Source organism: Planococcus citri, chromosome 1 (assembly GCF_950023065.1).
Source record: "Planococcus citri chromosome 1, ihPlaCitr1.1, whole genome shotgun sequence".
NCBI lineage: Eukaryota > Metazoa > Arthropoda > Insecta > Hemiptera > Pseudococcidae > Planococcus > Planococcus citri.
Genome location: NC_088677.1, coordinates 81,979,028 through 82,005,796, shown reverse-complemented (window position 1 = coordinate 82,005,796; position 26,769 = coordinate 81,979,028). Strand labels below are relative to the sequence as shown.

General features: G+C 34.6%; 1 protein-coding gene across 5 annotated transcripts in view; it reads right to left on the bottom strand.

The window, feature by feature from the left end:
• The window catches only part of LOC135837675 (uncharacterized), a 132,348-nt gene that overhangs the window by 5,131 nt on the left and 100,448 nt on the right, over positions 1-26,769 (bottom strand). For 2 of the 5 annotated variants that reach the window (XM_065353051.1, XM_065353035.1), the window contains exon 2: positions 10,621-11,117. In XM_065353051.1, the coding sequence (XP_065209123.1) occupies positions 10,621-10,890 (270 nt within the window). In that variant the 5' untranslated portion in view covers positions 10,891-11,117. Of the gene's footprint in view, positions 1-3,072; positions 3,570-10,620; positions 11,118-21,670; positions 22,238-26,769 lie in introns of those variants that run through there. The other 3 variants (XM_065353059.1, XM_065353064.1, XM_065353042.1) reach the window with 3 other exon arrangements.

Below are 26,769 nucleotides of genomic sequence, written 5' to 3'. Positions count from 1 at the left end.
CTCAATTTTGATGAATCATTCGCGAACGAATCGATTCGTACAAGTGACTCGTTCGTGAACGAATTGATTCATTTTCTCAATTTTTGATGAATCATTTGCGAACAAATTGATTTGTATGAGTGACTCGTTCACGAACGAATCGATTCGGATTCATTTACTCAATTTTGATGAATCTTTCGCGAACGAATCGATTCGTATAAGTGACTCGTTCGCGAACGAATTGATTCGTATAAGTGACTCGTTCGTGAACGAATCGATTCGTACAAGTGACTCGTTCGTGAACGAATTGATTCATTTTCTCAATTTTTGATGAATCATTCGCGAACGAATTGATTTGTATGAGTGACTCGTTCGCGAACGAATCGATTCGTTTACTCAATTTTGATGAATCATTCGCGAACGAATCGATTCGTACAAGTGACTCGTTCGTGAACGAATTGATTCATTTTCTCAATTTTTGATGAATCATTTGCGAACAAATTGATTTGTATGAGTGACTCGTTCACGAACGAATCGATTCGGATTCATTTACTCAATTTTGATGAATCTTTCGCGAACGAATCGATTCGTATAAGTGACTCGTTCGCGAACGAATTGATTCGTATAAGTGACTCGTTCGCGAACGAATTGATTCATTTTCTCAATTTTTGATGAATCATTTGCGAACGAATTGATTTGTATGAGTGACTCGTTCGCGAACGAATCGATTAATTTACTCAATTTTTGATGAATCATTTGCGAACGAATTGATTTGTATGAGTGACTCGTTCGCGAACGAATCGATTCATTTACTCAATTTTGATGAATCATTCGCGAACGAATCGATTCGTATAAGTGACTCGTTCGTGAACGAATTGATTCATTTTCTCAAGTTTTGATGAATCATTTGCGAACGAATTGATTCGTATGAGTGACTCATTCGCGAACGAATCGATTCATTCACACAATTTTTGATGAATCATTCGTGAACGAATAGATTCGTATAAGTGACTCGTTCGTGAACGAATCGATTCATTCACTCAATTTTTGGTGAATCATTCACGAACGAATTGAATTATTTTTTGTGAATTATTCGCGAACGAATTGACTCATAAATAATGAATCATTGGCGAACGAATCGATGCATATGATTAATTTTTGGTAAATCATTCACGAACGAATTTTTCAATTGTTAGTGAATCATTCGCGAACAAAGCAATTTAAAAAAATTTTGGAGCAAAAAGTAGTATTTTTGATAATTTTGACAAAAACAGATCTTTTTTTTATAATTTGAGAGTTTTTTGAGTAAAATGAAAAAAGTAACTTTTGGGCATTTTGGACTAAAACGACCGCTTACTTTGAAATTTGGAGAAAGTTGGGATCATTTTTTTGAGAATTTTGGTGGAAAAAAGTACCTACCTTTTTTGGTAATCTCCACTTTTTTTCCACTGGCAAAAAACAAGATTTAAAAAAATTTTGCAAGTCTTTCTCAAAAACAAATGCGTTGAAAAAAAAATTGGAAATTTTGCAAAAAAAAAGGCCTGAGATTTTCAAACAACATTGGCAAAAGATGACCTACTTTTTAGAAGTTGAAAACATTTTTTTTTCAAATTTAGGTAGCAGTTTTTTTTGGAAATTTGGAAAAATAGAGTTTTTGTAATTTTTGTGAGAAAAGAATTTTTGCATTTGCAAAAACAGATTTTCTGGCAGCATCAAAAAATACGAGTTCTTTTTTTTTGAAAATTTGGCAAAAAAATCGAATTTTTTTTGATTTTTAAAAAGCACAGCTTTCTAAACATTTTGGCGAAATATGCCCTTATCAAGCAATTCTGTCAAAAAGCATCACTTTTTAAGCAAAGAAAAACATAGTTAAATTAAGAAAAGCTGAGAAAACATGATGAAGAAGGTCTTTCTTTGTTGTTTAAAAAAAAAATTTAACCCAAATGTAAGTAGGTTGGAGGGGGGGGGTGAGTGAAAGGGATCAAGTTGAAAAAATTCGGGCATATTCGTGTTAAAGATCTTCAAAAAACATACTCTAATTCAATGAAACGAAAAAATTACTCAATGTTTTCACATGTTTACTCCAATAAAAAGAATAAAAGAGGACCTGGGGGTGTAGAGGGAGGTCAGATCAAAATAAATAAGGTCATATTCGAAAAGAACGCCTTCGATAACATACTGTTCGATGTACGAGTAGCAACCACTACTTGAAAATATTTTTCAAATTTTTCCTTAAAGGGGGGGGGGGGTGGATGCCCTTTTTCATTGAAAGTCCCCATTTTGAAAAGTGTACACTACTTGAATAATCATCACCAAAAGGCAAAAGCCACGTCCATGATCATTTTTACCTACTCAATTTTAAATTACTGCAGCTCACACTTACAGGGTCATTTTTTAATTTCAACTTCGAATTGAAAAATTCAAATTTAAATTTCGGATAAATTGAATTTTTTTATCAACATTTTAACGAGCTTTCAAACGATGTAATCATTTTTGAACTCAGTATCATAAATGTGGAGTTACACAATCCTGAAGTTGAATAAATATTTACCTCCTAAACGATTTGAGCGAAAATTAACCGTCTTCCCCTCACTCCCTCCTCTAACTAAAGGTGGTTTTTCGTTGGGTGAGTAGAACTCGTAAAAAAAATTAACCAAAAAAAAAGACATGACTTAAAAACCCACGTCGAATTCATAAAGAATGGTCCAATCGAGTTCCATTCATCACCCGTCAATGCTGAGTTCGTTTCCACGGCGTTATCGCGGGAATATTCCTACCGTCGCGGATACACACATGTTAATAAAATTGCCTAATCGGTTCGCCGTAAATACGAAACATTATTCGTCTATGGGTAGGGTGAGGTAATTTATTACAAGATGAAGACATAAAGCCACGTTTCTTCGACAGTCTGATTGATTACAAATATTGAAACTTGTCCAAATAATTTTCAACTTTTTTTTTCAATTTTTTTTCAAAATCATATACCATTTTTAGAATTTTAAAGCAGGGTAAACTTCTCAAGGTATATAAATCGCATTATTCGACCCAACAACGAAAGATTCACAGTACCATAAAACCCTAACCCATACTTACCCACGTCGTCGGGGGGTACATAGGAAACGGGGCGATATCTCTAGTAGCCACATGGCTTGGCAGATCGCCGTATCGAGTCTTGGAAAAAGTCCTTTTTTGACGCAACCTCTGCTTCTCTCTCACGTAAACCGCAGCTTGGACGCTTGCGCTGGTCATATTGGTGCTCGTGAATCGAGGGAAGACGGTGGAATGATACCCTCAGCACAACGTCTGGCATTCTGATTTCAATCGTCTTTTTTATTTTTCAAGTCATCGTGTACAAATTATATACTATGCACCTTGTTCGATCCACCGAAACATGCCATTCAAAACGTGGGACGATAGAATCGCGATACGACGAACGAGTACACAATTATCGAAGTATTCAGTCATTTGTACCGCGTAGGTTTTAAGAGGCACACACTCGAGAAAAGTCTGCTGTGAGACTATATTTACACGAGTCGACACGTGTCCTTATATATAGGTGCTATAAATGGTTCACACTGCTGACGTAAATACTATAATAAATGGAGGGAAAAAAATAAACTAAAATGAAATTTAGAAGAGAGAAAAAATAAAATAGTACCTAAAGGTACAGAAAGTAAAGATTGAAATACCCTAAGATAATATAGAGGAAGAGAGAAGAGAAATTCATTGTTGCGCCTTCAATGTACCTATCTATAGACCTTATATGTATAGTAAATAACACATATGGTATAGCGAGACCTTTAGTTTAATGTAGATATAAAAAAAAGTAGGTAGATTTTACTCTTATCACTTATAAAATAATACGAACAGGTATTATAGCGCATATCGTAGGTATTACACTACTATATAGTATAATTTTGATGTATATTTCGTACTTTTTGGCTATAAAAATGATCCTAAAACCACATATTTGGCCTCCGCAAGCACCCGCTTAGCTGCTTATTTACGACAGTATCAACGCCACCATAAACATTGTTTATGACAGATTTAATAATAAGGGTAATCGAGCGAAAAATTACCCACTCAGCTGTCATATGCATTTCAGCATATAAAGCCAAAAGGAATACAAGTTACCACTGTTGGTGAATTCGTCGTCATGATATGATCCTATTAATGGAATATCCTCCCTATAAGACTTTGATCTTTCATTCCATCCAACATACAAGAACTTATACATAGATAGTACAATACTATAGGGTGTCAGTTGCGATACGAGTGAATTCTATTTCCCTCGATGATGATGATGAGGTGATGCAGCAATTCGAATTACATGATTACGATAAAACAGAGACACGAAGCTCGTAATTGGAATATCTCTATTGAAGCAAATTCATTTACTTAGCGGTAGAATGAACGCTAGAAATTGAATTAATTTCAAATTAGGACTGTATACCACATGTTTATGTTTCCTCGTCTCAGAACTATGACGAAGGTAAATTCTGCTACCCCTAATACCTCTCACCAAATACATAGAAGTAAAAATTGAGTAATTATAGATTTGATAGTTAATTTCTATCATGAAAATTGCAACTGCCAGATCACTAAATTCAAAGTCTCAAAAGAGTCCAAAAAACAACAAAAAAAAAAATCAGAAATTAATTAATTTACATTTTTGTTTCATGTTTATAAAAGTTAAGAAAGGAGCATTCTGCCAGAAAACAATCTTAAGCCAAAATAACAAAAAAAATCAAAAGAAAATTCCAAAATGTGTATCATATGGAAAATTTCATTTTTGTGGAATTTCGGCTTTTCTTTACAGAATTAAAAATCGGTCTATTTTTCATAAGAAGAAAAGATCGACTTTTCATCAACTATTTTTTATATGTACTTATAATTTCAAAGGTGAAGTATTGAGTGTCTACTGTATTGATGACGAATTAACTCAGTAATCAAGGCAATCATTCGTGAATGAATTGATTCGGTTTTGGTAGATCTTTATTCTTTTAGAGACAAATTGATTCACTTTTCGTGAAACTTTTGTAAACAGGAAATAAGAATTGATCTGATCTGATTTCAAGCGAAGCGACTCGAATCGTTCACGAACGATGGAAGATTGCACAAATTGATTGAGTTCATCATTCGCGAACTGATTAATCAACTTTTAATGAATCATTCGCGAACGCATTGATTCATTTAATTGATTTTTAGTGAATCATTCACGACCGAATTGATTTATTTTTAGTGAATCGTTCGCGAACGAATTGATTCATTGATTGATTTTTTACGAATCGTTCACGAACGAATACATCAATTTTTGGTGAATCATTCGCGAACGAATTGACTCATTTATTGATCTTTCATGAATCATTCGCGAACGAATTTATTAATTTTTGGTGGATCATTCACGAACATATTTATTAATTGTAGATGAATCATTCGCGAACGAATTGGTTCGTTTATTGATTTCTTAACGAATCGATCACGAACGAATTTATCAATTTTTGGAGAATCATTCGCGAACGAATTGATTCATTCATAGATTATTTGTGAATCATTCACGAACGTATTTATCTGTTTTTGGTGAAACATTCGCGAACGAATTCAACAATTTTTGAAGAATCATTTGCGAACGAATTGATTCATTCATAGATTTTTTACGAATCGATCACGAACGAATTTATCAATTTTTGATGAATCATTCGCGAACGAATCCATCGTTTTTTGGAGAATCATTCGCGAACGAATTAATTCATTTATTGATTTTTGGTGAATCATTCGCGAACGAATTGATTCATTTATTGATCTTTCATGAATCATTCACGAACAAATTTATCAATTTTTGGTAAATCATTCACGAACGTATTTATCAAGTGTAGGTGAATCATTCGCGAACGAATTGGTTCATTTATTGATTTGTTTACGAATCGTTCACGAACGAATATGTCAATTTTTGTGTGAATCATTCGCGAACGAATTAATTCATTTATTGATTTTTGGTGAATCATTCACGAACGTGTTTATTAATTTCAGGTGAATCATTCGCGAACGAATTGATTCATTCATTGATTTTTGGGTGAATCATTCACAAACGCATTTATTAATTTCAGATGAATTATTCGCAAACTAATCAATCAACTTTTAGTGAATCATTCGCGAACGAATTGATTCATTTATTGATCTTTCATGAATCATTCACGAACAAATTTATCAATTTTTGGTGAATCATTCACGAATGTATTTATTAATTGTAGGTGAATCATTCGCGAACGAATGGATTCATTTATTGATTTTTTTACGAATCGTTCACGAACGAATTTATCAATTTTTGGTGAATCATTCGTGAACGAATTAATTCATTTATTGATTTTTGGTGAATCATTCTCGAACGAATTGATTCATTCATAGATTTTTTACGAATCGTTCACGAACGAATTTGTCTATTTTTGGCGAATCATTCGCGAACGAATTCATCAATTTTCGGAGAATCATTCGCGAAAGTATTAATTCAATTATCGATTTTTGGGTGAATCATTCACGAACGCGTTTATTAATTTCAGATGAATCATTCGCGAACTAATCAATCAACTTTTAGTGAATCATTCGCGAACGAATTGATTCATTTATTGATTTTTTACGAATCATTCACGAACAAATTTATCAATTTTTGATGAATCATTTGCGAACGAATTCATCAAGTTTTGGAGAATCGTATCATTCACGAACGTATTTATCAATTTATGGTGAATCATTGACGAACAAACTGATTATTTTTGGTGAATCATTCACGAACGAAGTGATTAATTTTTGGTGAATCATTCGCAAACGTTTTGATTCATATTAGTGGCTCCTTCGCGAACGAATTGATTCATTTATTGATTTTTAGCGAATCATTCGCGAACGAACTAATCAATTTTTCGTAAATCGTTTGCGAATCATTGATGAACGAACTGATTATTTTTAGTGGATCATTCGCGAACGAATCGATTTGTATTAATGACTCTTTCGCGAACGTATTGATTCATTTATTGATTTTTAGTGGATCATTCACGAACGAATTGACCTTCAGCGAATTATTGACGAAAAAAGAAAAAACTGATTAGTTTTTGTTGAATCATTCGCAAACAAATTGATTCCTATTAAAGACTCTTTCGCGAACGAATTGATTCATTCATTGATTTTTAGTAAATCATTCACGAACGAATTGATCAATTTTTGGTGAATCGCTCGCGAATGAATTGATTCATTTATTGATTTTCAGTGAATCATTCACGAACGAATTGATCAATTTTGAGTGACTCCTTCGCAAACGAATTGATTCATTAAATTGATTTTTAGTGAATCGTTCACGAACGAATTATTATTTTTTGAGTGAATCGTTCACGAACGAGTTAATAATTTTCGGGTAAATTGTTCGCAACGAATTATTAATTTTATGGATGAATCGTTCTCGAACGAATTAATTGATTAAATGATTTTTAGTGAATCATTCACGAAGGAATTGATTCATTTATTGATTTTTAGTGAATCATTCACGAATGAAATAAATAATTTTGGGTGAATCATTCGCAAACAAATTTATTAATTTCCTTATTTTGAATTTTTAAAATCCCTGCGGCGTTTCTTCAATCGATTCGATTCAAAAGTAGTCAAGTAATGATTTTTTTGTGTTTTTTTTTTAATTCATCAGAAATTTATGCTCAAATTGATAGATTACAAAAAAGTTGTCATTCTATTTTGTTGTCTGACTTGAAATTTCTACATATGTACTTCAGGGATGAGTACTTGCAAGTTGCAAGTACGAAAATTGCCACCATTTTTTTCAGCATTATACATAATTGATTCTCAGAATAATTTCTATCAAAACTCAAAATTGGACAAAAAATTTCAACATAACCAAAAATGTCAAATGTGGAGCCAAAAATTTTACCTCGTTTCAAAAATTTGAAAACATTGTTTTTTTCAATGGGTTTTCTTCCCAAAAATTCTCACCTGTAGACTGGAAAATTTCAGCTTTCACCCCAAGTATGAAAATTGAACAACATTTTCGAATTTATCACAAAATTTTAGCTCATTTTTTTTGAAATTGCGAAACTGTCCTATAAATTTTCTCTTCTATATGTGGAGCTACAAATTTGTTTCTCGATTTTCGGTATCAGGAATTTCAATTCACAATTGACTATGATAGGGTAAACTGCCCAGTGGTTGACACCCGCCCAGTGGTTGACACTTGTGTAATTGCTTCATTCAGTTTGATTTTTTGGCAACACTGATACTAGCATGACGTAATTTATACCTTGCTTGTACATCACCATGACTTTCAAACCTTTTGCTCATTTCAATGTGGCGTCATTCGAGTTATAAATTTTTATAAAAAAATTTGTGAAATTTCAGCATCATAATTGATGTGAAAGTATTTTACAATAAATTTCATAAATCAAAAAGTTTATTCTTTTTCTGAAAACTAATGAGATATCCTGAAAGGTATTGAAATGTAGATGACGTTGGTCATCTAGATATACTTCATTCTTACTTTTTGATCAGTAATAAGCCGGTTGTCAATCACTGGATATCAAAATGCATAATTTTCCAGTGGTTGACATAGGTAGTGTAAAAAATGTGAATTTTGTAATCATAATTCTTTAAAATTTCATGTATAAGGGTAAGGTGCCCGAATGTCGACCACCTAGTTTATTTTTGGAATAAAAAGACCTGTAATTGACCTAGGTTCGCGCACAATGGCTCAAATGATAGCCACATGCCTCTAGTTTAATGTCCTAAAGTCACTAAACCTAAAACCCCCCCGCTGATTTTTCATGGCGTTTTTTCCAAAAAGTGAGAAAATTGAAAATCGCAAAAACGGTATCCTAATTCCGACCACCCCAAAAAAATTGAAAAAAAGAAGGTAAATAATACCTCAACATCGTTGTTTATGAATTAAAATGACACCAATAGAAAGGCAATTGATTATTCAAGCAAAAGGGGAACAAATATTCAATTTTTTTTACATTTTTCTGATGTAGCATCACAAATCTCATGTTCCCATTTGAAACACTTGAAAATTGTTTAGACGACTTTAGACACCCACTTTCTCGGTTTCTTACAGCTTTTACAGCTTTGTTCATTGCATCAGCACACCATTTTTTACGTTTTGACGTTTTTTTCGAAAATCCAGGAAAATAAAAATTTCAAGTATATAGCCAAATCATTGGTGGTCGGAATTAGGACACCCTATAAAATTAAATTTGATGGGAAACTTTTCGAACTTGCCTGTAATTTATCCAAAAAATAATTATCAGCTTTTATTCATCAAACTATGAACTTTAAAAAATAATTGAACCTTTTTTTCCAAAAAATTACACATTTGAGCAACAGGCGATTGAAGTTGCCGGAAAAGTTAATTTTGACTTTTTGAATTTCGTTTTTTAGCTATATTTTCGCGAGTTTTGGCTTTTGGGTTGTGATTTTGGTCTTAATCGTTTTTTCTGTGAAAAATACATACGAAAATATTTTTTTCCGAATTTTCAAGGCATTAGTGGGCGAGATAGGCTTGTGGTCGGATTTAGGCGACTGGTCGACATTCGGGCACCTTACCCTTAGGTAAGAAATGACATTATCAAAGCCGAATAAAAGGAAGGGAGTAAACTTAATTACAAAATTCACATTTTGTAGGTAGACTATGTCAACCACTGGACAATTATGCATTTTGATATCTAGTGATTGACAACTGGCTTATTTCTGATAAAAAAGCAAAAATTATGTACATTGAGATGATAAACGTCATCTACAGTAGTTTTTGAAGTAGGTATAGGTACATGGTACATGTTTTCCTGCATATTTCAGTATGTCAATCACTGGGGTGTCAATTACTGGACATGTCAATCACTGGGTTGTCAATCACTAGTTGTTGGTTGTCAATCACTGGGCAAAAAAGTTGTCATTTTCAAAAAATAATTTGAAGGTCACAGTAGTGTCCTTTTTTGATGAAATATAAGTCAAAATGACGGCAAGGAGTGGGGACATATCTTATACTAACTTATTTTCAAAAAAAAACATATGCATAGGAGAAAAAAATTTTTTAAGTGAAAAAGTGTCCTGAGATGTGTCAACCACTGGCGATTTACCCTATATCATTGTCAATTGTGAGTTCGGTGAAAATTTTTTAATTAAATTCGAGGTTGCAGGAATATGTTTTTTTGAAATTGTCAAAACCAAAAAATTGTATTTTTGGGAGCAAAACTTTCGAGTTTTAATTTAGGGTGGAGAACACAGGTGAATTGAATTCAAAATGAAAACGCCAGAAAAGTCCAGTTTTTTTACCTCAAATGGGGTAGTGACGGCACAGGATGCTGAAAATTCAATTTTGGTCCTTACTACAGCCATTTGAAAAAAATCACCATAATGTAACTTTCAACTTTGACCCATCCAAAGGGCCGTTTACAACTCGAACTTCCAATAAAAGAAGCCCACTCCCATTCGCCAAGTTCAACTTAATTTGACTCATTAGAGCAAGTGTAATGTAATTACGTAAAATGGCTGCACCACCTCAAATCACCAAGACATCCCTTTAGGCCCTTCAACTCCATCGACAATTTCCCTACACAAGATCACCCCCACCACATCACATCTATACGCAATACTAACCTCCAAAAGTTGCTCGTGTAGACTATAATCGATTAGCCCTCCTCTGCTGTGCAGATCAGTGCAGCTGGGCAAATGCGAAGGTGACAAGAATCCGCTCGAGGACGTACGCATATAGTGATATCCTTCGGCACAAGCTGGAGCATGTTGATGCTGCAGTTGTTGAAATCGTTTGTTCACCTGTTGATGTATATTATCACTGGTATGATGCTGTTTTTGTTTACGACGAGCTTGTCGACTCGCCAACGAGGCTCCTCCGGCTGCTGCGTACATTTTTCAATCTCTTTTCGATCCTTATCACTGATCGATTTTATCGAATGTACAAAAAAGTGAATTGACTGAGATGATTCAGATCGATCTGGTATTAAAATATGACTGTGACAGCGATGTTTGTCGTTGTCTTCGTAGTCGACGCTTTTTCCTCATTCGATTCTTTCTTCGAGCATTGGCTACAAATTGCTGGCGAGTAACTTCTTTATGCATTGTATGTGACCATGAATCTGGATAAAATAATTAAAGAATTGGTACTTTGCATATGTAAGTATATCAGCTCACAAAAACAACATGTAGGTATATGCTTCTCAGATAGGTGTCTATATCTACTCCCAATTTTACATTTTACAAGCGAAAATCATTCACCAAAAAATTTCCAATATACACAACTACACAACAATGAGCATGGTGTACATTTAACCTCCATACTCTATAATCACTTCTACGACTGAAGGATAAAAAAAATGAGAAAAACTCGAAGCGTAAATACCACAAAGCCCATTAAACTACGAGTCAACTATCATCCGATTAAATATCTACAATAATTATGGGGTAAGTATTACATACAAGAATCTATCTATAAAATAAATTGGTTCTAATAATACGATAAAAATTCGACAATAGGCTATAAACTTTGCTAACAATTAATTTCTACCTGCTTTACAAACTACATACGCGTGTTAGCGTGTAAATGTGAAGTGTTTGTCATGTTTTTGATTGGGTAGATATATCTCGATGCGATGGCGTCCCCAAAGAATAAGGTACCCGAAACATCTCTCGATTGTATAAAGTTTTGAAATGTGTACGTTAACTTTTCAAATAGACCACTTTACCATTAATCGTGTCACATATTTGCGGAAAGTTTTCAATATTTGTTGGAAAATGAATCGGTGTCAGGTTGAAATTTCATCAAAAGGTGATACGAAAGTGAGGAATGAAAGGATACAGCTGTAAATTGGGTATTTATACGGAGTGATGGCGAAAGTATTATGCTTTCTTCATTTCAGGATATGGGCGAATTAAACCTACGAATATGAGATATTCACTTCGGCGAAAGTACTCGTAATGCAAAAACTATTACATACGGAAATGATACGATCAATGGATGCAATGTCAACTTTTCAAAAAAATTGAAAAATTGACTAAAAGTTTACGATTTTAATGATGTTGACAAAATTATGAAAAATTGTGCAAAGGTTTTGAAGAGAGTTTAGAAATCGACTGAATTCAAAAAATTTGTCAAATGTTGAAACAGGAAACTTCATACGAATTTTGAAGTTATAAAAATTCCAAGGATGGAAAAATTGACTTTTTATTTTTTTAAATACCCACGTAATCTGGTTCCCAATTGAAATGTCTAAAAATATTCAAACCAAAATAATCTTACATAAAAAATATCGTTTTTTTACTTCTCGAAATACAAATTTTCAATTAATGCTTTTGTCCTCCTTCGCTCAGGCCAGTTTGATTTTCAATTCCAAAATTAAAATTTGCAAAAAAAAAATCATCCAAATTCTAAAACTTTGAAGCCAAGAATTATTGTAGTGGGGACTAGGGACTCCTAGTTACCTACCTAGTTGGGTAATTATGCCCAGGCTGGGGGTAAGCTAACTAGATTAGCGCCCTCTGGTGGACTAGTTCCATCCAGAGGTAGACCCTGCAGAAAGCTCCTACCTCTGTGCAGTTGTTTTAATCTCTTGGACGTAGTAGCTTTGACGCTGGCCGCTAATAGTCTGTTGGAACAACGCTCAGCAGAATAATACATTGTATTGTGTCTGTCAGACGTATGACCGTCTGTCAATTGTCCCTTTGTATAATAAACGTTATAAGCAACTGGATTGTTCCTTATTGGGTATTATATGGTACTTGTTGGTTACCTATACAGCTTAGGCTTGTTTAGTCCCCGAATCTGGTGGGGCCCTCGGGAGTGTTAGGACGTGGAGGGCACCCCAGGGAGGGAAAGATAGGTATTACTCCCAACATTATTAAACGAACTCCTCCACAGAAAACACAAAAAATACAGCTTTTTTACCAAAAAAATGTAGTTTTTTTAATTTTTTGAAATCGGAATTTTCAAGTTTTTGCCTTTGCTTCGCTTGAACCAAATCGACCGTTTGCCTTTTCTAAAATTAAAAATATTTTACCTTGCTTTTAAGCTCATGAAGCATAAAAAAAAACACAATGTAAAATTTTAGTGGGTGAGTTGGAAATTTTCGTAACAAGAGTTGGCATTTTTAGCGATTTCGCCCCCCCCTCTGAGAAACCACTTCGGTTTGTCCCTGCCTATTTGATCGTTTCAAATCGTTCATTCAGGAATCTACAGCAGGACGTACCGGGTGGTTCGAAAGTAAAATGATCCTATAAAACATATTGTACATTGAGTTGAGATTTCCAATTTTCATTTAAATTTCCTCAAAATAAAAAATAAACTAGTTCAAAAAATCTAATCACATTTCACAGGTGGAAAATTCTGTGCACTAAAGTTTTGTTTCTTTTATTTTTTAATAAAACTTTCAGGTTTTTCTCAAAAATCAATTTTTCATAATAAATCTTTTTTTGTTCAAAAACTCAAATTTCTCATTACAAACAACCAACAGAAGTTTGAACTTTCAACTTTTGGTAAAAATATAATAAGTATCAAAAACCAGATTCATGATCACATTTTTTTCACTCCAAACTTTTATTTCGGCGGACTTTCCCACAAAAACGATCACCTGATATTTTTTCAATTTCCTGGTCAAAAAAATTATTTATGGATTTTGATTCCCCTGCAAGTTGAAAATTTTAAAACTACATACCTATTCGTCACATATTTCATCTTGCCCATCCCAAGTGCCCCAAAAACCTCAAAATTTGCAGCCCAAGTTCACTTGTAGCTTTTCTGGATCTGGAGAGAGTAAGTTTGATTTTTGGTATGTTATGGTAAAAGTGCAAAATACAGATTTTTGTTAAATTGTACTCAACTTTTGGTAAATTACAGGTAATGTCTGGTAAATTGTGGTAACTAGCTAACTACCAGTAAATGACACGTAATTTGTAGTAAACGAAAAGTAATTGAGGTAAATCACCAGTATACTTTTGGTAACTTTTTTTAAAATTACCAATAACTTGAGTAAATTACCTGTAATTTCAGTAAATTACCTGCAATTTTGGTAAATTACCTGTAATTTTGGTAAATTACCTGTAATTTTGGTAAATTACCTGTAATTTTGGTAAATTACCTGTAATTTTGGTAAATTACCTGTAATTTTGGTAAATTACCTGTAATTTTGGTAAATTACCTGTAATTTATGTAAATTACATGTAATTTTTGTAAAATATTGGTAATAGTGGTAATTTTGTTAAGTTACCGCCGTTACCAGCAATTTGGTAATTTTGGTAAGTTACTGAGTATTTGGTAAATTATTGGTAATTTTGTTAAACTATCGATAATTTTGGCAAATTATCAGAAGTTTTGGTAAATCAACAAAAATTTTGGTAAATTATCAAAAATTTGAAATTTCGGTAAATTACCGGAAATTTTGGTACATTATCAGTACTTTTGGTAAGTTACTGGCAATTTGGTAATTTTGGTAAGTTACTAATAATTTGGCAACTTACCAGTAATTTCAGTAAATTACCTGTAATTATAGTAAATTACCTGTAAATTGTAATTTTGGTAAATTACTGGTAATTTTGGTAAATTACCGGTCATTTTGGTAAATTAACAGTAATTTTGGTAAATCACTAGCAGCTTTACTAAGTAACCAGTAATTTTAATTTTGATAAATTACCAGTAATTTTAATTTTGATAAATTACCAGTAATTTTAATTTTGATAAATTACCAGTAATTTTAATTTTGATAAATTATCAGTAATTTTAATTTTGATAAATTACCAGTAATTTTAATTTTGATAAATTATCAGTAATTTTAATTTTGATAAATTACCAGTAATTTTAATTTTGATAAATCACCAGTAATTTTAATTTTGATAAATTACCAACAATTTGGGTAAATTACCAGTAATTTTGATGAAGTTTTAGTCATTTGGAAAATACCTGGTAATTTTTGATAATTTTGAATGAATTAAAGGTAGCTGTGGGTGAATGAAATAACATACATAGGTATAACACATTTTTGGTAAATTAAAGGTAGGTACTGATAAAGTACCTACAGATAAGTTTGGATAATAATTTACAGTAAATTTTTGAAAAGTTGCAAGCAACACTGTTGGTAAGTTACTGGTAAGTTAGGGTAAAAAACTCCTATTTTTTGAAAAATAGTTGGTAATGTTTGGGTAATTTACCGGTATTTTTTGGAAAATCAATAGATACCTAGTAATAATTGGTAAATTATTTGTAATTTTTTTTTGTCTTTTTAACTCTCTCCTCTCCTCCTTTTTTGATACAAATACTTATTTTTTGACTCTGAAAAAACCTTTGCAGGTCATTATTAGGCTTCATTTTCAAAAATTCTCTAGCAAAAGTCAACTTTTCAAAAGTTTTGAGAAAGGCCTTAGGCGCTTCAGAGGGGTGGAATGGCCCTCGAAAGCTTTCGAGTTGATATTGAAAAGTGGGTACCAAGAGTTTTACAACCCCGGCCTCTCTCCTTTTTGGGACCCCCCTTGAAATTACAATAAAAATCGTACCCCCCCCCCCGCCCTTTTATCCCTCAGAATGGCGTTTTTCAACTGATTTTATGCTTTTTAAGAATATAAATTGCGAGAAACAATCACGTTTTTTTGATGGATTTTTCACCTTTAAAGGTACATACCTATTGTTTATATTATTTTTTCGAAATTTTTTGCTTTGATGTGTAATGGCAAAAAAAAAATTGAAAAACGTGTCGTTGAGCCTTGAGGGGGTAAAATGGAAATTATGACAGAATCGACTATTAATGAGTGGGATGTCGTTTCCATATGATTCAATACTGATAAGCACGAATATGACGTCAGATTTTTTGCTACACTCATGATGAAGTCCTCTCCTTAGCATTTAGCTCCTCACCTCAATTTTTACCATTTTAAAAATAAAGTCAATTTGATGATATTTGTGTCGTTTTCATAATGATTCGAACCCCCATGGGCACAAATATTGAGTCAGATTATATTTTACACTCACACAGCCCCTCTAGAGCCTCAGCCCTTCCTCAATTTCCACTACATATTTTTGATTGGCTATTCATTTAAGTTTTCGATTTTTCGAAATTGGCAAATAATGACCAAATTTTGGTGAAAATGGTCCAAGTCAACGCAGAATTTCTCAAATACTTTCATTCAAAATTGGACCATTTTTCCTAAAACAGGTTGAGTAGGAGTTAGAGCAAAAAAAAAACACAATTTCTTCGAAGGTTCTGCCTCTTTCAGAACCCATGATTTATTTCCCCTTCAGAGGTACCTTCGAAGCCAATATTTTTTCTATGTAACTTTCAACTCAAAATAAAAGTTTTTGTAGAATTTAGTCAAAATTTGTAGCTTTTTTGGAGGTCGAGTGGGGATCGATCCACTCTAATATCCATGTTCTGTTCTAAAAACTTTCCTTTTAGGGGAGATTTCGTAACTATTTTTTTCACTTACGTATTCGTGCAATTTTTGAACCACTTTGGAAAATTCAAAACCACTTTCAAAGTGACCAAGAGCCCCATCTCATTAAATCCAACGCAATCCTAATATATTTTCCAAACAATCACCCATCTATCTCGACCAATAACCCTATTACAACCAATCTCTACACCAAATCACCCCAATTTAAATCTCCTCTCAGCCACATCACTCACATCAGATCAGATCCCACAAACCAAACCAGAAACACACACTACTTTCCTTTCCAAACACCCAGTCTCATCGTAGTACAAACGAATTCGACAAACGTATCGCTTTTCATTTCGTATTCGAAACCACACACCTTCCAACGAATTCCCATTCCAAACATGGCGACACACGACGACGACGCCGAGCTTCGCAAAGGAAAAATTAATCATATAATACAATTCAGATATATGTATAATACGAATACCTCTCTATTAGGTACCTATATACACAGCATAAGTATCGGTGTAATATTATCCATTTCGCGAAACAATAATACTATAATAATAATATCGTTAAAACGACGAATACTACAACCACTACTTCGACGACGACGATTCGTATCCCACATAGCCTATAATATAGCCAACACATCGATACCTTAGGAATTGGAATTTTACAATAAAACAGACCAAGTTATTTTTGGTATTTCTCGTATAATTCTCTCATTCTCTCGCACCTCTCACCAAAGCAAAAAAAAACCACAACCCCCAATCTACCCTACCTATATTTATTGAAAATAAAGCATCTCAATTCTCATCTCATCTCATCTCATCGATAGAGCTATATATAGCAAAATCATTGATTTTAGCGTATAGCAGATAGCCAGTCCTATTGTTCTTTTTGGAAACGTTATAATGCATCTGAACACAGTGCCGCGCTGCAGTCGAGATGCATTCGACAGCACCAGCTCAACGAGTAAGAAGTACTTCGAAGTGTTGATAGATGGTGTCTCATTTTGAACCTTTTTTTTTACTTTTTTTTTAAAATGATGAATGCAACCGTTTTCTACCTGCTATACGAATCACACACAAGTTACAAATACGGATCTCTAACGTAAGAAATAGAACAAAAGACAGTATGCTCACACTAAAAAAAAAACCTCGATCTTTTGTGAAATACAACTAGACACAACATTGTCCATGAAGCTATTTTTTCTATTTTCATAAAAAAAGTCCCGAGCAAGTACGTATCGAAATCATTAACAAGGGAACCTCTTTACGAGTTGTGTTTTACACTCGACCTGTTAAATGATTTTATTCACATTTGAGCCGATTTTGAGAGTGACACCTCAAAAGTGGGTTTTTGGCCAGCTTTTTTCAAAATTGAAAAATCAAAATAATCAAAAGTTTACCGTTTGTGAGGTGGATAAACTCGTTGAACAGGTGGAGTATAATACACGAATCGATTTTTAGTTGCCCAATTTCATATTCACACCTACTTAAGTAAATTCAAAATTCTGGAGAAATTGAAAAATCGCGCTGGAGGCTCCAGAACGGCTGGAAATGGTAAACTTTTGATTTGGGGGTTACTTTTGAAAAAAACTGGTCAAAAAAACACTTTTGAGTTGTCACTCTCAAAATCGGCTCAAATGTGGATTAACTCGTTAAACAGGTCGAGTGTAATATATGTACAATTCGATTTTTAGCTGCCCAACTTCATATTCACGCCTTCTGGAGCAAATTCAAAATTCTGGAGAAATTGAAAAATCGCGCTGGAAGCTCCAGAACGGCTGGAAATGGTGAAATTTAGATTTGGGTAGTTAATATTAGTTTTTGGACTTAATTTTCCCATTTTTACGGATAATGTACGAAATTTTTTTTAAAAAAAAAAAGCATAGATCGCCATTAACAGTCAATTTTGAATTTTCAAACGTTTGCCAAAAATCGAAAAATGAACTTGGGCAGCTGAAAATTTGGTTTTGGGGGTTTTAGACTATGCTCTTTCCAAAAATCTTGGTCCCGTTCAAATCGGAGAGTGACACCTCAAGAAGTTCCCTTGTAAGCTGTAATTTTGAGAAAGTGATTTTTCTAGGTTTTGTGAATGCAGACTAGTCCAGAAAATGGAGGTTTCAAACTCTTTTAAATTAGGCGAGGGGGTGTCAGATGTCAACTAAATCACAAATTTTCAGGCCAATTAGTTTAAATTTTCATTTTTGGCTATTTTTAATCAAATTTGATCATCAAAAATTCGCCAAAAATTGAAAATGCACCATTACCCACCTTGAATCTTGGTTTGGTGACCTCTAAAAAAATTCTACCATCAAAGTAAGTATTTCTTACCGCCAAAAATCGCAAAAAGTAATGCCTTTTGTTGACTTTGCCAAACAAATTCTGAAAATTGTCATTTTTTTGTCGGAAAATTTCGAAAAAATTCTCATTTTTTGTCAAGAACTGCATAAAAATCTTGTTTCTTTATAAAATAGTTGTGAAAAAATCTCGCTTTCTTAAAAGTCCTGCTTTTTGCAAAAAATTGAAAAAATTTGAAAAGTCTTTCTGTTTGAAATCAAATTACATAATGTACCCAAATTTTTGAAAATTAACGTTTCAAAGCCTGAAATGAATATATTTTTTCAAAATTAATAACATAGGTAGTTTGTCTGAGAGAAGGAAGGTGGGAGGTAATTTTAATTTGTAGCTCGAGTGTTTTGTTTCTCTTCCGAAAATATTTGTTTTATACTATTTACCTATTTTTTTGCCATTTTTTTTTTCAAAGTTACTTCAGTTGTCTGAAAGCATGGAGAGGGGTGCAATTTTATTTTTTAGCTCGAGTGTTTTTGTTCATACTTCAACACTTGGTTTTTGTTTCAATACCTACCTTTCGATGTGAACCCGATTGCAATTTTTGAAGAGAGTCTACTCTGAAATCCCCATAACCAAAATTCTAGCTGCCCAGTGCCCAAATTTAATTTTCAATTTTTTGGCAAATGTTTGAATATAAAATTGATTACGTATTTTCAGTGATTTATGATTTTTAAAAAGTACCTACGTATGTAACGAGCAAAAATGATGATAATTAGCCCTGAAACTAATGTTAACCTCCTTCAAATCCGAATTTCACCGTTTCAAGCCATTCTGGAGCCTCCAGCATGAATTTCAATTTTTTTAGAGTTTTGAATTTTCTTAATAATCTTGGTCAGTTAAAAATAGACTTGATAGTTGATATTGAACATGTTTTATGAGTTCATCCACATTTGAGACCATTTCCAGATGGAAACTTCAAACGCATTTTTTTACCGGAAACTTCAAATTTTTCAATTAAATGTTTCCCTTACGAAAATTTTGCTCAAAAACTACAGTGGAGATATCCGCCTGGATTGCCTGGAAACTGGCTTAAATTTAATGTTGATTAAAGTCGCTAAGTAGGTTGAGTACCTATCAACTCGATTTTTAGCTGCTCAAAAAATTCAAAAATTCTGGAAAAATATTGATCAATAATTTTTTTGTAAGATTTTCCATTTTAATAATACCTACTTACTAATCTATTGATGATTCTCTCACTTTTTGAATACTTTTTTACCTTGCTTAAGATACATAAACTTAGTTCATTGAAAATAAATTTGAAATATGTTGGAAACATTCTAAAGGCCGCCTAACTGCTACTTTCCTTTTTCTACTAAACAAAACACACTGTTACACAATGAAACGATCTTTTCTATCAATTGTTGAATGAAAAAAGGCAAAGCCAGGGTAAGATAGGCGAGACAGGTTTGGGGGAGGGTGAAGAATGAAGTAGTTTTGTTCCATTTGGTTACCGACCTAACTTCCACAACACACAACAACTAAAAAGAGAATGTTTATAAGGGTTTGGATGTGTTTGGATGCATCTCAGATGCATTCGAGGTAAAACACGAATGCTAGCGACGACTACATTTCAGATGCATGTACTAATTCAAATGTCTATGAAAAGAACAATAGATCTGGCTATCTGCTATACGCTAAAATCAATGAGCAAAATATCTCTCAACCCTTTTTTCCCCCATCTTCTTCCCCATCATCGTCCTTGTGTCGCGAACCATTGGAATGTGGTTTTGCGGTATTCGACCCGCAAGTACCACGATAAAGGTACATTTTTGTCAATTTCATCTTACCCATCCCCTCCCCTCCCCTCCCCTCCACCTTCCTCTTTCTAACGCGCAATATTTCCAGCCTATCCGCGTACGTAATACCAATACCAATACGTATATATGTATACGAGAATAGAGAAAAGCCTACTTAAATTCAAGTCGAATTACACAACGGTCGCTATAGGACCGCTGAAAGGGCCAAGGGAGGGGGAAGGGGGTGCCTGTGTGTCCTTGATACAGCGTTCGCCATCGAGAGAACCGCGAATATAAGGCGAACAAATATTATAAGAGAGAGGTGATAAGCGTTTTTCTTCCTCTATATATACGTCGTCGTCTCAGCACCACCATCATCATCATCATCGCTTCGTTGAAAGAATGGAAAATGGAAAATGGGCTTTTCCAGCGTATAAAATATTATACTCTATTATCGTCTTGGAAAATGCTACAGCAACGTATATACGTACGCAATTACTCGACTCGGTAAGGGGGGAACAGGGGTCTGGAGAGGACCACAGGGTGTACCTACTACATACAAGATGAAAAATATACCCATTTTAAAGGCCATATATGTACGTACTTCTGGCTAGAATAAATAAATAGGTACCTATAGGTAAGGGTGTATTTTGAAATGCATATGCGAATGTGTGCGAATGTGTGCTTCGTATGTGGGGTGTGATAAAACACGATAAATAAGCGCGATACTCTATATAATAAAATAACATATTAGTCTATAAACTTAGATAAGAGGCGATGGCAGCGGTGAACTGGGGGGATGGAGGCGGCGGGTACAATACTTATAATCTAATTACATACAGGCTTTCAAAACACAGGCTTACTAAGTACACGATGGGTATAGGAAAAAAAAAAATAATACATCGAATTAAATTACTTTTCGATAATAAATACACGTACCTACAACTGTATGAGATATGAGGAAAACAATAATACTTATTAAAGGCGCAACAATATAAATAATCAACAGGTTACTACGAAATTACTCTACGTCTATGGCTATTGCGTGTCCCTATATATAGTGTTTCTATAATAGTGGGACCTATACTTATACTCGGCGCTAATTAGTTTGAAATTTTGTCAAAAAAGAAAAAAACTAACACTACCACTAATTATAAGTATAGGAAAACCGACCAAGGTATAGCCTACGATATGTGTACGAATTTCCGCAACGTAAACGTAGCACAACAACAATCACAACCGTAACAATTTAGATTAAAAGCCGACGACAAAGGCGCATTTTCGAACACGTATAATTATAAATTACACACGCGAAAGCAGCAAAATACGAGGGGGGAAATTTACCAAAAATAAAATAAGAAAACTAACGCGTGAGAGTAGAAAAATAAGAACAAGAAGCATAAAATGATATCCACCATTTGGACGAGAGAATTACGAGTTTTAAGGAAAAATATAAGGGTGAGAAAAATTTTGGGAGAAATATTTTCAACGCGAAGGAACAACAGGTAAAAGTATAAGTGAGTATAAATCTAGGTGTATTTTTAAAAGCAAGGGCGCGGCGACTAGTTAAATCATTTTTCTCTCGTCTCGACGCGCGCGGTGTTTTTCGTCGTAGTCGTCGTCGAACACAGAACTACAAAAGCGAGCGAGCAGTCTGTACTGGCTTGAGTTAAAAAATCAACTAATATTGTGTGGCCTTTTCGACAGTCGACACGACCGAAGACTAGAGAAACGGCTACTGCGGCGTTTCTCGCTTCTCTTACGTATACTCGTCAGCGGTGGTGTTAAGATAATAAAAATGCGCACCCGAAAAGGCTCGTCGGCTAAACGCATACTCTAGCGATGGCGACGTTGCCAGATTCATCAAAGTCCGAAACCGTGAAGCATTTGAACATGTATAAAGGTTGCTTTTTTTTCCATTGCGAGAGTCGATGTTGATGACGACGATAGCGATACCGATACGCGCGAAATACGATAGGCATGGATGAGTTTTCACGCTTGGGTTGTTGTGTGATGGTCTCTTTTCGAGAGATGGTATCGAATGAGTTAGATTGGATGATGGGTTTTTGGGGGGGAGGGTGGAAATGGAATTGCGGCGACGAAGGGCAACAAGTGGAGTGATTGTTTTACGTGGTTTTGGAAAAAGGTAAACGGAAAGGGTGCCGGTGTGGAAATTGCGTCTAGACCCCGAAATGACCTTGGGAAAGTTTCACACGTTCGAGTTTAATCTTTGGTTCATGAAAGGTTGGCCTTGAAATTTGAATAAGTGTTTAGAAAGAAAATGATAAACGTAATTCGAGAAACCACCTTCCCATCAGAGCAGCTGGTTTTTTTTACCAGAAAAAAAGACTACAAAATTTTAACCTTGTGAGTTTAAAAATTGAGCAGGTATTGGAACGAAGCACACCAAGTTGAAATAAATATTTTAAAAATCCATGTATCCGAAAATTCCCTATTTCTGAATTAGAATTCTTTTAAATATCCCCTTGTTTATAAAGCATCCTAAAATTGAAAAAAATACTCAAAAAATGAAAAAAATTCAAGGTTAAATTCAAGAAACGAGTTAATATTCGGATTCAGTGCTCCCAAAAACCTAATAAACCACATGTTACAAGATTTTTTTCAATTTTCAATAAATTTTGGGAGTTGATGGGGGGGGGGCGGACGCTGTTGGAGAGACCAAAACACAAAAAACGAGTTGAATTTGAAATTCGAATTCAGTGCTCTCAAAAACCGAATAAACCACATGCCACACGATTTTTTCTGTTTTCAGAAAATTGTTGAGGTCATGGGGGGGGGGAGGTTGGAGAGGTTAGATCAAAGAAATGAACTGAAATTCGAATTCAGAACTTTCAAAAACCTAACAAACAATATGTCACACGATTTCTCCGATTTTCAAGGCATTTTTTTGGAATTTATACCTATATATGGGGGGGGGGACGGGGGAAGCGTTAGAGAGATCGAATACAAAAAATGAGTTGAAATTCCAACGCAGCATTTCCAAAAAACCTAATTAACAATACGTCACACGATTTCTTCAATTTTCAAAAAATTTCTGTCGTTGATTGGGGGGGGGGGTAGAGGGGGCATAATGATATTTCGAAACCATAGACAAATTAGTTGCTGATATTCAGCGCTTCCAAAAATCTAATGAACAATATGACAACCAATTTCTTTCAATTTTTAAGTCATTTCTGGAGTTGATGGGGGAGGGAAGAGAGAAGAGAGACGGTGTTGAGGATTTCGAAATCAAAAAAATTATTCAATATACGAATTCAGCGCTCCCAAAAACCTAGCAAACCATATGTCACATGAATTTTACTATTTTCGAGACATTTTTGGAATTGATGGTGGGGGGGGGGAGGGCGATGTTAAAGAGGTTGAATCCAAAAACTGAGCAGAAATTCGAATTCTGCGCTCTCAAAAACCTAATAAACCGTTTGTCACACGACTTTTCTCAATTTTCAGAAAATTTTTGGGTTTGAATGAGCAGGTAATGGGAGGGGGTCGAATCCAAAAAATGGGTATAAATTCGAATTCAGCGCTCCTAAAAACCTAACAAACCATATGTCACACGAATTTTTGAATTTCCGAGAAATTTTTGGAATTGATGGTGGGGGAGGGGGTGGGTGGGTGAGGCGAGATTGGTGAGGTCGAATCTATCAATTGAGCTAAAATTCGGATTCCGCGCTTTCAAAAACCTAATAAACCATGTGTCACACGATTTTTTCAATTTTCAGAAAATTTTTGGGTTTGATTGAGCACGTGGAGGGGGGTTGGGGGAAGTCGAATCCAAAAAATGAGTATAAATTCGAAATTCAGCGCTCCACAGTGACTCGGATTGCGAAAAAAGGCGCGCATGGCGTTTTACAGCAAAACTATGACCATGTCAAAAGTTCAAAGTAGTGATTTCGTAGTAATTTTCAACGAGGAATTCGAATCCGATGTCCTTTTTTTTCGCCAGACCCCTTGGGGGGTGGTACCAAAATCAAATTTTGTAAAAATGAAAAAAAAATCGAGTGATATGTCAAAATGTAGGTTTTTTGGATCGAGGAACACGAATCTGATGTCCTTTTTTCGCTCAGACCCCATGGGGAGGTGCTACCCAAATGAAATTTTGTAAAAATGAAAAAAATCGAGTGATATGTCAAAATGTAGGTTTTTTGGGCCGAGGAACACGAATCTGAGGTTCTTTCTTCCCTCAGACCCCTTGGGGGCCCTTGGGGAGGTGCAAATCAAAATTTGGAAAAATAGAAAAAAATCGAGTGATAGGTCAAAATGTAGGTTTTTTGGGTCGAGAAACACGAATCTGAAGTCCTTTTTTTCATTCATCCCCTAGGGGAGGTGTTACCGAAATCAAATTTTGAGAAAATCACAAAAATTTTAGTAGATTATCAAAATTTAGATCTTTTTGGTTGATGGGTTTTATTAGTCAGTTTTTCAATCATTCCACCCGACATCGTCGGTTATTTTATATCATAACTCGAAAAATCGGACGTAGTCGGAATGTAACTAACCACGCCCGAATTCTGCATAATTCAACGCACATTTTCACGCAATCGCGGTTTTGAAGGGAGTTGAATGAAAAAACTTATGCCTTAATCACTTACAATTATTTTGCGTTAATTTAGTTAAAATGTAGTCGCGTTTGAGACGAGATATCTCAAGAATGGTAGGACCTCTCCAAGGGCCCCCGAAGCGTCTGAGGGAGGAAAGAACCTCAGATTCGTGTTCCTCGGCCCAAAAAACCTACATTTTGACATATCACTCGATTTTTTTCATTTTTACAAAATTTCATTTGGGTAGCACCTCCCCATGGGGTCTGAGCGAAAAAAGGACATCAGATTCGTGTTCCTCGATCCAAAAAACCTACATTTTGACATATCACTCGATTTTTTTTTTCATTTTTACAAAATTTGATTTTGGTACCACCCCCCAAGGGGTCTGGCGAAAAAAAAGGACATCGGATTCGAATTCCTCGTTGAAAATTACTACGAAATCACTACTTTGAACTTTTGATATGGTCATAGTTTTGCTGTAAAACGCCATGCGCGCCTTTTTTCGCAATCCGAGTCACTGTGCGCGCTCCTAAAAACCTAACAAACCATATGTCACACGAATTTTTGAATTTCCGAGAAATTTTTGGAATTGATGGTGGGGGAGGGGGTGGGTGGGTGAGGCGAGATTGGTGAGGTCGAATCTATCAATTGAGCTAAAATTCGGATTTCGCGCTCTCAAAAACCTAATAAACCATGTGTCACACGATTTTTTCAATTTTCAGAAAATTTTTGGGTTTGATTGAGCACGTGGAGGGGGGTTGGGGGAAGTCGAATCCAAAAAATGAGTATAAATTCGAAATTCAGCGCTCCTAAAAACCTAATAAACCATATGTCACACGAATTTTTGAATATCTGAGACATTTTTGGAATTGATGGTGGGAGGGAGGGCGATGTTAAAGAGGTTGAATCCAAAAACTGAGCTGAAATTCGAATTCTGCGCTCTCAAAAACCTAATAAACCATATGTCACACGACTTTTTTCAATTTTCAGAAAATTTTTGGGTTTGAATGAGCAGGTGGTGGGGGGGGGTCGAATCCAAAAAATGGGTATAAATTCGAATTCAGCGCTCCTAAAAACCTAATAAACCATATGTCACACGAATTTTTGAATTTCCGAGAAATTTTTGGAATTGATGGTGGGGGAGGGGGTGGGTGGGTGAGGCGAGTTTGGTGAGGTCGAATCTATTAATTGAGTTGAAATTCGGATTCCGCGCTTTCAAAAACCTAATAAACCATGTGTCACATGATCTTTTCAATTTTTAGAAAATTTTTGGGTTTGATTGAGCAGGTGGAGGGGGGTTGGGGGAGTTCAAATCCAAAAAATGAGTATAAATTCGAATTCAGCGCTCCTAAAAACCTAATAAACCATATGTCCCACGAATTTTTGAATTTTCGAGAAATTTTTGGAATTGATGGTGGGGGGAGTGAGGCGGGATTGGTGAGGTTGAACCCAATAAATGAGCTTAAATTCGAATTCAGCGCTCTCAAAAACCTAAAAAACCCTATGTCACACGATTTTTTTCAATTTTCAGAAAATTTTTAGGTTTGAATAAGCAGGTGGTGGTGGGGGGGGGGGTCAAATCCAAAAAATGGATATAAATTCGAATTCAGCGCTCTTAAAAACCTAATAAACCATATGTCACACGAATTTTTGAATTTCCGAGAAATTTTTGGAATTTGTGGGGGGATGGGTGGGTGAGCCGGAATTGATGAG